We start from the raw sequence: 11,715 nt of genomic DNA, 5'->3' as shown, positions 1-11,715 counted from the left end.
GCCATACTGCTGTGAACCTAAAGATTGTATTACCTATCTCTTTAGACACAAATGTCATATCTTCTATCCTGAATACAAAAAATACAGCCTATGTCCTTCCCTTCTCCTGTCCTCCCAATGAACCAGAACCCCTCTCAAAAGGCAACCAACAAAACAGTCAAACAGAACCACGAAAGCCATTATTTTTATCTTAATGCCTCCCTCATCTATGGCCCAAAAAAATGAATTTTTGGTTGACAGAAGACGCTACAATAACAATGTAAATATTTTTCATATGCTGCCAACACATATTTTTCAGAAAAATACCAGTAGCAATCTGTGAATGGAGAATAGAAAATATCACTAGCTGGAACCTCTGTTAGCGACCTGAAAGGAGGTCAGGAAAGAGCAGAAAAATAAAGAGTGGAAAATAACCTGATTTTGTCCTGTTTAATGTTAAAAAGCAAAAGCTTCGCTGTTGAGAGAAGACACTGCCTACAGCCTAGCTTTCCTTTCCGTGACACTGAACTTTGTCGAAGAGCAGGACGTAGACTGTTTTACCAGCTATCCCCCGGGGGCTCAGGGAGGTTTGAGACTCTTCCTTGGGCTAGACGCCATGAGAACGTGCAAATGACACAGTCCCTGCTCAGGAGAGCTTACAATCTAAGAAAGCAAAATGACATAGAGGAGTATGGAAAAATACAGCTAAACACAAACAAACTTTGTATACATGTATATACAGTTACATTTATAAAATCTAATAAAATAGCACCACTATTTCTACCTGCCCCTCTGCCTAGCCATCGTTACTTAGATGAGTGCTTAGTAGGGATCGTAGGGGAAGTGGGTCTTTAGGAGAGATTTCAAGGAGAAGGTAGTGGCCTTATGAATCAGTTCAGGGAGGGCACTCCATGCATACGGGACAGCGTGGAAGATGTTCTATTGAAAACTTAAAATTGTGCAGAGCAGCATTTCTCCAGGTCAAAAGTTCAAGTGTTGTGTGCAAGATCCCTGTTTCCTGAGACAGAGACAGTGTGGTTATGGGAGTAACATTTGGCCATTAGAGAGACAAGCGAAATCACTAACGGAGGACTACACTGAGGATATGTTACTGGCCACATATTCTCTGTGGCTGCCAGGTGGCACAGTAACTGTGAGGAGATGATATGGAAGGGTTTGGAAAAGAGTTGGATACAAAGAAGGAAAAAAGGCAAGATGAAGGAAAGGAGACAAAAGGAAGAAATGTGGGGAATATTTTCAAATGTAGTCTTCTGTTTGAGTTCTTAGTGTGTTTGCAATTTATTAACTAAATAACTAAAAAACATATACAATAATTAATGTACGTTTGACACCATAAAATAAACTGGACCATATGCCAACATTTACATTATGTTATTATCCTTCACTATGGAAAGGTGAGAAACAGGTTAAACAAGAGACAAAATGCTTCCCCTTACCCTTCTTCTTCCGTACTGAAGCTTGGAAATAGAAAGGGAATGAACTGTGAATCAATTCTGAAGGTAATTTTTATATGCTAAATCCTCGTCTGTCATTTTGAGCATAAACATTTTTCTTCCATCTGAGAAGTTAGTCTCTCCCTGCTAGCCTCTACTATGCATGTATCTATCAAACCGCAGCAGATAAACAGCTTGGCAAAAGCACAGTTTATCAGGGTTTATTCCTTAACTATGAGAAATTGCTCCCCTGCAGATACTAGGGATACACGTACAATTTTTTTTTTCCTAAATTCTTTTTTAAAAACAGTAATTGGGGTAACTTATTGATACCAGGGCTTTCAAACTATGATAATACTTTGCAGATTGAAGTGGAAAGGAATCATTAGCACATGCTATCTGCCATATTTTAGATTAACTCATTTGAAAGAGAACAACTGAGATGGTCTGCTCAGTATTATGGAGGACAGAGTAGCTAAAACCATGTCAATAAAACCATAAGTAGAGTTCAGAGCCAGGCAAAGGAAGCGACTGTAAAGACTGCATGATGTATAATTTTTTTTTAAAAAAATGATGTTGTTTAGCTTAGCTAGGAGAAATTACAAAAATATATACTCTAAGGGAAAACAAATGGGGGATTTCTATTTATCTTTTTCTTCTATTACATAACAAGGGACAGTCAATAAAATTAAAGGCATCACATTTAAAACCAATAAAAAGGAAATACATTTGTACACAGCACATAATCAGCCTGTGGAATTCTTTGCCACGAGACATTATTGAGACCATGAGCTTCTTTAGTTCAGAAAAAAGATTACACATATATATTGATGAGAACATCCACAGTGTTCATCTATACGTACTTCCTATTTAGTTTGCATATATATGTTATGAAAATGCTTATTCATTAGATAGTTTAATGGATTTAAAAATGTGGGTGTTCTCATAGTTCATACAGATGTCCAATATATACACATATACATATAAAGATATATAAATTATATATAAATACACACATACAATCTGTGTTTTATGTCAGAAGACAACTTTTAACTGATGATAGTAAGAACATTTTCTCTTTGGAAGCTTGTTCAGCTGTTGTGCAATTTAAGAATTCTTGTTCCTTCTGATAATAGCCCTTTTACAGGGCAAATATTAAAATAGGTAGACCGCAGACATTATTTATAACAGTAGTCATATTGTTTGCTAGGGTGGCAAATGTTCAGCGTATTACGGAATTGGTATTTACAGTCTTGTTTAGGAAGAAGACAAATTTCTGCCATGCTCTAGCGTTACTACAGCTTTATTAAGGGACACACTTCTGGAACATGCTTCAGGACTATTCTTCAGAATAGTAAAGTCTTGCCACTGTAATATTTGCCCCATCTGGATAAAGATATGGATGGGAAATGTGCTTAAAGATTCAAGTATGTCCCATGGCTGCTAGTCACAAGAGTTGCAGTGATTCCTTGCAGCCGATGAGAATAAATAGCAGATCAAGTACTATAACCTGAACAGGAGGGTGAGAAAGCTGAAATACGATGGCCTTCATTGCAGAGGTGACTTTACTATTAATAAGCTATTTTCCTTATAGAAAAGAGTGCTGCTTCTCTCTGCTTTAAGAACAGTATCTACTATGTAAGATTGAAAAGTAAGAGAAATAGAATACCCTCAGTTTGAAAGCGATTTGCAGAAGGGATAATGAAGGGCGAAAAATGGTGCCTAAGTATTTCTGTCCCCTTGGAAAAGTTTGTTGATAAGCCAGCCAAGTTTTACAACCTCCTAGCACTCTATGAAAGGAAAACAAATCAAAACACCCAAATCCAAAAAGTGTCTCCAGAAATAATATTTTACATTTTAATCCTGGAAGAAAAAGTATGGAGTATTCACAAACTGTTGAAACCTTTAGTCAGGCTCCTAAACTTCCTCACACAGAAAAGTCAAATTTTCTGAGATCTGTTAGAGCTAAATAATCAGATTGTTTCATTCAGTCTTATGAGGAGCAGCTGAGGGAACTGGGGTTGTTTAGCCTGGAGAAAAGGAGGCTGAGGGGAGACGTTATCGCTCTCTACAACTACCTGAAAGGAGGTTGTAGCGAGGTGGGGGTTGGTCTCTTTTCCCAAGAAAAAAGCGATAGGATGAAAGGAAACGGCCTCAAGTTGTGCCAGGGGAGGTTTAGGTTGAATATTACTGAAAATTTCTTCACCAAAAGGGTTGTCAAGCATTGGAACAGGCTGCCCAGGGAAGTGGTTGAGTCCCCATCCCTGAGGGTATTTAAAAGACGGGTAGGTGTGGTGCTTAGGGACATGGTTTAGTGGTGGACTTGGCAGTGCTGGGTTAATGGCTGGACTTGATCTTAAAGGTCTTTTCCAACCTAAATGATTCTATGATTCTATTATTTTGGTCTTCATTTGGTTGTTGTACCATAGAGAAGACAGTAACCACTTCAGCACCCCTTTGTTGGTAAGAACTCCCACTGAAGCTATGTGACTTGACTCACTAAAGGATGGATGGGGTCCATCTGCCCCAGAAAACATTGACTTCCAGGGGAAAAAAAGTGGCCACAAGGCTTTGATTCCTTCCAGTTGGCCTTCATATGAGTCCATGCCACAAAAAAAAAAAACCGATTATAAAATGTAAGTATTTAAATCAATGTAGGATTACATGGAAAAATGGTTTTATTATATGATAGACTCTATTAGTCTGCAATGAGGGATGTGGTTTGTTTTTATACCCAATTATCACTTGCTAAACACACTGTTCTAGTGTAATACCCATATATAAATATGCAGTGGGCTTTTCTCTCTGTATATATGGTCCATCCATAACATATTTACCAGGCTAGCTGCAGAAATTCTACTTTTTAATGACCTAACAGATTAAAACCAGGAAGAACAGAACTATTACCTTCCTCACTTCTAGAAAATAAATCAAAATTCCCAAAGAATTATGCTCATCTAGAATGTGGATGATCAAGCAAAGGAATCTACAATCACATTTCTTAAAATTAGCAAATAAAAGACTGAATGCTCAATACTTTTTTATTACCAATAGTGAGAAGAATTAAGTTTATATCATGCACAGAAGTCAAAGTGATATGATAATATGCACTTTTTCAGATCAGAGTCTAATGAAAACAAGTTGAAGTTGAAGCTGCTTTAACACTGTCAGCTTTTTAACAACAGCTTCTGGCAGCTTACCTTTATCCACTAATGAGAGGCCACAGAAATTTAAAATAAAACAATATTAGATGAACTGAAAATTTAGAAAGCAAAGCTAACAAAATATGATACGGCATTACTTTTTAGTAGATGTGCCAAACTTTGATGATGCATAAAATGTATCAACATTCTCTTGCGTAGCAGTAAAGGCACAAGTTTAAACAAAAATTATTCATGCAAATCATGCATATTTGAACTTTCCAAAGATGCAGCATTCTTAAAACCTTTTCTGTTCTATATACTGTACACAGTGCCGTTCCTTTTAGTCAATTTAACATATATACACACATATATATATATTTTTTTTTACATTTCTATTATGCCAGCATGCTTGTCAAAAAACACTTTCTTACCAAGCTCTTCAAGCTCTGAGGTCATTGACTTAGACCGCAAGGTCAGTGCAGTGGTTGGAGCTCGCTTAGGAGGTGGTGGGGCTTTGCATTAAACAGAAGGATATACAGTGTAAGTAAATACTCATCTCTAAAACACTGTATTCTCATACACAATTTCGTATTTATTTAAAAGAATATGCTACATTAAATAAGGTAATAATAAATACATGCATAGAGAGGGAAAAACTCTGAGATGTTTTTCATGTACTGAATTTCTATACCATTTCTACTTTTAGTGTAGGTTGTTTGACACATCAGCAAGCTTTTATGTAACAGGATACATAGAAACATTTAAAGCTAAATAACTGTGCACTTCTGTTTTTCAGTAAGAAAAGACTTTCTAGAGAAAGTGCCTCACAGCAGTTGTGCCCCTCCTTCTAAGAAATGTACATAGCTAAAAACCTCCTGGAAACCAGCCAATCTCTGCCAGATTAATTTCATCTTTGAAGAAACTGTTAAATCTGAGAAATACAAGAAAGAAGATTCAAATTTATCTTAATAGTTATGGAGAGACTAGGGAAAACAGGTGATCCTCAGAATAAATAAGATCTGAAAATATCAAGGCAATCATCTAGCACAGAAACTAAAATCCAGCAGGTGTTTTAATATCCTGATAACCAATGTTTCTGGCGGTCAGAAAGGAACGTAACATCAGAAAAGATTATGCCAATGTTGGTAGGAAAGTTGGAGATTTCCAGTAAACAGAAATGGCTCTGGGACACAAGGAAAAATTAAGTGTTTTGGTCCATACTATATACATCAGGCTGCACCATTTTGACAAAAGGTGGCAAAGCAGTTTGAGGGCAAGAAAGAGTGATGGAGGAAAGAAGTAGACAACGTTCTTCCCATATCACCTATATCCACTATGTCAGCGTCATCCTTTCCCTGTTAAGCTCCATCATCTTCTTACAGAGGCTTGAATGACAGTGTGTCACAAGAATGCGAAAATATAGCTCAGGTTCAGTGCCAGATATGAGGCTGTGTAAGTACTGCACATATTAACCTCTGTCTGAGGTCTGCCCTTGCCCAACTAGAGAACTGACAACAAATCTGTGAGGGCAACTGCACAAAATACTGGATTGTTAAATGAGGCTGGGTATCTGACACTGGCCTCACCATAAAGGAGACTGACGGCAAGAAAACCCTTCCACGCAGTTCTTAAGGTACAATGGCCATAGCCAGGTAACAAGAAAGGCTACTAACTCGCAACAAAAAGGGATAAGATTCAAAAGTGAATGTTTCTGGCAAATAACGCATTATCAACAGAAGGCTCTGGAAAGATGACAAAGAACTGGGTTTGTTTTTGTAGAAGCAGCTTCCCTTTGGGTTGCATACAACAGCACCTCTACTTAAGGCCAATATGACACATCCCAAAAGGCAGAGGTGAAAGGTTTGTTAAAATGTGTGAATAGTAATTCTATCAAGCTAAAATAATGCAGGACCATGTTTGGACATTATTCACTTTAACATAGCCTTTTTTTCCCCCCAAGGTGCTTTATTTGTTTTTAAAAAATAAGCAGTAGATGTCAAGAACGCTCATGGTGTAGCCAGAATGTTTTACTCCTGGACAAAGAGGGAGCCCTCAGGTGCCAGCTTCTAGCATGCTCTTGTGTTGAAGAGCCAGGCGGCTGTGAGTGACAATTCAAGAAACTGGTGGGAGGAACAGGAATTTTCAAAAATGTGATGCTGCTGTATTTAACACTAGTTAGCAGCAGCAATCTGTTCTGCTTAATGGTAATTATGAGGGCCTAATGACTTCCCAGAGTAGCTTTTATCTGAGCAAACTCAGGGGTATCTAAGGTGAAGGAAATAATAGTGCAAAATCCATTCTTCTTCTGTCTTTTCTTTTGGTGAAGTTTTGGTGGTGTTTTTTGGGTAGGTGGGTGGGAAACACTGAAATTTTTAAGGGAGTAGCCCAATCTTATGATATAGATTAATCCCCACTAAAGTTAATATAAAAAAAACGCCTAGGCTTTTAAACTGGAAAAAAAACCTTTTCTTGTTTGTATCCAGACAATTCTTTCCCAAAGTTTTTGTGGCACAGGATGCTATACTAACCTCTCTTGGAGTAGCTGCTTTCTTGCTAGCAGCCAAGTGGCAGAAAAAGCAGCTGTAGATGTTTTCTGCTTATGGGAGGAGGAGGGATTTCCCCTGGCTGGAACAACCCCTCTACTTTGAATTCATCTAGAGGAATTTTCCCATTACAATATACTACTTTTTTTCTAACAGAACTTCAGTCTGAACATATTGCTTAATTTTCTTCTTACAGAGGTCCTTTCTAAAATATGTTTTGCAAAATCTTAAGTTCTCAATGATTTCAAGAGGAGTCAAACTAATGTCATCTCAAGTATGCTTGGAATTAATTCATAAAAGATAATCTGTTCTTTGTGCTTTTTCTCTCTCACTGCTGCAAGGAATTTTACTACAAGATCTTCAAACCTATAAATGTAAAAAGATCCATAAAGATGAAATTTCATGGCATGCATGACAAGACAATGTTACCCTTTTTGCCACGTAGTAATGCATAAGTTAACAGAATTAAACTACTCTAAATTAGAGAAGGGTATTTCAAATTTTAAAAGTGAAATCTGTAAGTCAGAATTTATAAAACAGTAATTTTGCGTCCATACTCTGGACGTCCATTTTCTGTGGAGCAAGACCAAAAGGACTCCATTAGGAAAAGAGAAAAATGTACCTTTCTTTCTAGCTGTGTCATCTGGATCAAGATTCCTGGTTACTGTGACAACCTTAAGAACTAGGTGATTGCCCCCTTGTCGAATCATGTTCACCACCTGCCTGTGGCCAACTTTCACTACATTCTCATTATTAACCTGCAAAGAAAGAAAACAGTCTTTTAGATCAAAATTCAAAAAAATTCTGTTATTTCAGTTTTAAAAACAGAAGGTGGAAAGAACAGGAAAATATAGAATTTCTAATTACTGTCTTTTAATAAAAATACATATTTAAGAAACAGCATATAGCTGACATGATAACAGGAAAACAAAGCCAGCTCTTCATGAAATATGCAACTAATTTCCTTACAATTACTAGTTTAAAAAAAAAAATGTTACAGAGTTCAACCAAATCTTTCCCTTTACATATATTATTTCCAACAATTAGTGTGCTACAACTCTGCATTTCATACACTAAAAATACTTTCTTACGTGACAGACATTTTTCATGACTGCGTTGTCTGCAAACGTTTATATGCATTTTATTCTCTTTAACACAACCAATGAGATATTAAGAAGCTTTTCTTTTCAGATCATCCAGGAACAAAGATTTTCACTCCTGAAGTAAATTCCCATGTTCAAGAGACATTCTTTTATTATATGCACTCTCCTCACTTCCCAGCATCTGATCCGACGTCCTGGAAGCAAAGGCAACAGGGCCATAGCAGTCCAAAAGAGTCTTCATGGAAAAAGAGGAGTTAACTATACGAAGCTCTGACCAGCTATTATGGTCATGCCAATTAAACTTTAAACTACACTGCAACATTAAACTTTAAAATGTATATTCTCTGGGTAATTCCTAGTGCTACATCATTTTCACTGTATATGTCTTTCCATAATATTAATTAATAGACATAGAAGAAAGCATAGGCATAAAAACTGTAAATAAGCATGGATAAAAGTGATTTATTTATTCATTCCATCTACAAGAAGTCACTGAAAGTTATCTGAAATCTGAATGATAGCAGCATATGAGACTGAAGTGCTGCTCATGCTCTTTGAACATAAAAGATATTGAGGAATGGAATCAGTGAAGAAAAGATGCTGCCAGAATACATGCTGGGAATTTGATTTCTATCCAAAATTCAACTGACTCAGTTATATTTCACTGAGATCACTCAGTGCCTTCCAAAATGAACAGTCATTTTCAAAGTAAGTGTTTCTAGCCTCCTCTATTTATTCTGACAGGCTGGGCATCTCACACTCTAAAGAATTTACAGTTTAGAGTAAAATCTCTCATTAAATATTATTGCCATCTAGCAGAACAACAAGCACGAGCAGACCCATTCCAACTTGAAATCGGTTTTCCATCCATTGCATCAAAGGAAAATCTTGCCTTTTTTCAGGCTTTAGCTGAGACAAAATGCATTATGATGAAATAACATCTTGGTAAACCATATTTTTAATACAATGCTGCAGTCAGAAGTCTCAAAGCATGGTCCATGTGCTATGCCTAAAAGCTTGAGATGCTTTTTGAGATGTTTTTATAGTTTCATATACAGTGATGTAGGTGTAACACATGGTGGACATCCAGACCTGTTGAGCAGGCAAATATGAAGTTTCTTATTCTGTGGGTTGAGGATATAAAAGAATATTGATTTGAATAGGACTGTTGCTGTTTTGTTTTATTTTACACCTTCTTAGCACCTGGTATTTAATTCCAAGATATGGTATTTATTTAGCTGGACCGATGGCATCTAAATTTAATCTAAAACATTTTAGCAGAGTTATCCATTTACTTCCAAATTCCTTCCAGTATTGAAACCCCATCCAGGTAATTCTTTTCCTCAGCAAAAAAGTTCATGCAATTAAAAACTTCAGAATACATCTACTCTATCTTTACTGGAATTAAATTTTAAGGTTGGAAGCCAGTATGGATTAGAATATATCCACTAATGCTGTCAAAAAATAGAGACCTCCAAAAAAATCAGAAGTTAATATTAATCAAACACATGTACACTTCACTAGTGTAAAGTGATAAATGTGTAAAATGATAAACAGCTTATGCAGCATACCATCTGTTCGCATCGTTATGTGCAATGATATTTAACATTTAGAGCAAGAGCAAATATATACGACACATTTTTTAAAGCTGTCTCAGAAACAGAACCTGTAAATGACTGTTTATAGCAGCTTTGTTTAAAAGGCACAGTTACAAAAGCTGGTACCAAAAAGATTTATATTGCAAAAATAAAAATATTGATAGGAGATCTGAAGATTATTTAACTCAAAGAGTTTACAGAAATACTTGATAACAGAAGAATCATGAAATCACCAGAGCAGTACCTCATCTTCACTATCTTTAGCACCTCAGTGGGTAAAACTGTAGCATGATTTCAAAGCAATAACATCGGAATTTTCAATAGCTCATAAGGAACTAGGATTTCAGTGACAGATTCTCTGTTTCTTCTAACTTTCTTCAGTATTTTATATAAGCCAAATGACTGTAGAAATGGTTATTAAACAGTAAGACATTCTAGCAGGTTGGTTTGATAGTTTTAGTCTGGTATTATTCAGCAAAACTTTTTCAGATGTGAATAATTTGATGAAACTGTCTCTCTGCTTCCACTTCAAGCTTTGGCAGCCGGGAGATGACTACTGCATCTCATCTAGGCTTTGTACACAAGCTGAAGAAGGTAAATTTTCATAATCAGTGAAACAGATATCTATTTCACCTGTACCAATTAATTTAATAATCGCAGGTGTACTTGGTATTAAATGTGATCATTCTTTGAAACATTAAAAAAATATTTTTGTTCTTAGTGGCAAAGTGTTTAGAAGGGTGTTCTGTAAACAGTCAAACTAGCAAAGTTGGTTTTCAGCACAAATTTGTGTCTCTCCCTCTTCTTCAACCCAATCTTGCAGCATATCTTCTGTGATCTTTCACTGCAAAACCTTTAGTTCTTCTTTTCCTTCGACTCTTTCTCAGAATTTTCCTGCACAGAACTTGCTTTCCCATGTCCTTCATAAATAGGTGAAAATAGATTATAGAAATAGATATGTGCTGCGGCTGGTTCCATGCTACATCAATGGCAACTGGTCAGCCAACAAGCCAAATGCAAGGAAAACTGTCCCTTGGGACAGCCAACAATTTCTATAACTCTCCCCTCTCCATTCCCAAATCTCAGGAAAACCCTCAGAACTTTATGTTCTTGAAATTCATACTTGATCACCATTTGGTTAAAACTGGGCAGTGGGATGGAGTTTACTTTGAAGACTTTGAGAGAATTTGAGAAATAATTTATGAAACAATATGATCTCATAGACCCAACGTCTTTAAAAAATACCCTAAACTGGAAGCCTGAGCTATCACAAGCTGAACTTACTTTTTGGGTATGTATGAAATGTTCTTGAAGTGTTTAAGTGCAAGAACACGTGAATATCAACATTTTTCAATGATATGTGTCAGTGCTTTTTCCACCTTGTATAATCAATGTACACAGGTTTTTTAGAGCAGTACAATGTTACAAGACAGGAAAATTACGACTTAAGAGCTGGAGACAGAAATGAGAAAAATTCATAGCAGACAATTTTTCTAGATAAAATAATTTGCTAGTAGTGTGCAATGCATTTTATTTCCATGTCTTGAAGTACTATCAGCCACATGGCTTATACCACCATTTCTCATGTACCTCATGTAATGTAACCCTTGTGTGAACCACTTGTGAAAAGGATCAAATGACAGTGAACAGAGTCAAGGACAGCAGGCGAGAGACAGTGCTACCTAGCCTTCGCCCCCAGCGACTGCACCATTACTAGTTAGCTTACAGCTAAAGGCAGCTAACACAAAAGAAACGCAAGCAAAGCAACGCTCATGCGTTGGTCAGTACTTAGAGGAGATACGGATGGACCAGCTCGCAGCTCTAATTGGAGGTATACGCAGCTGGTTAATCCAGGCACTTCTGGATACATTTAAGACACTAAATATTCATACATG

The 11,715-nt window shown here is 36.6% G+C and overlaps 1 protein-coding gene across 5 annotated transcripts in view; it reads right to left on the bottom strand.

The window, feature by feature from the left end:
- Window positions 1–11,715, bottom strand: part of SHANK2 (SH3 and multiple ankyrin repeat domains 2) — a 326,771-nt gene that overhangs the window by 36,137 nt on the left and 278,919 nt on the right. For 3 of the 5 annotated variants that reach the window (XM_087742637.1, XM_087742639.1, XM_087742659.1), the window contains 2 exons: window positions 7,742–7,877; window positions 5,008–5,088 (listed from right to left, as the gene is read on the bottom strand). In XM_087742637.1, coding sequence (XP_087598763.1) covers window positions 5,008–5,088; window positions 7,742–7,877 — 217 coding nt within the window. Of the gene's footprint in view, window positions 1–1,436; window positions 1,458–5,007; window positions 5,089–7,741; window positions 7,878–11,715 lie in introns of all 5 variants that reach the window. The other 2 variants (XM_087742627.1, XM_087742650.1) reach the window with 1 other exon arrangement.

The sequence above is a fragment of the Nipponia nippon genome, unplaced genomic scaffold, assembly GCF_047370975.1.
Source record: "Nipponia nippon isolate SJK-2023a ecotype South Korea unplaced genomic scaffold, ASM4737097v1 scaffold_10, whole genome shotgun sequence".
In the NCBI taxonomy this organism is placed as follows: Eukaryota; Metazoa; Chordata; class Aves; order Pelecaniformes; family Threskiornithidae; genus Nipponia; species Nipponia nippon.
The sequence above is the reverse complement of the archived record's forward strand: the minus strand, read 5'-3'. Positions and strand labels throughout refer to the sequence as shown.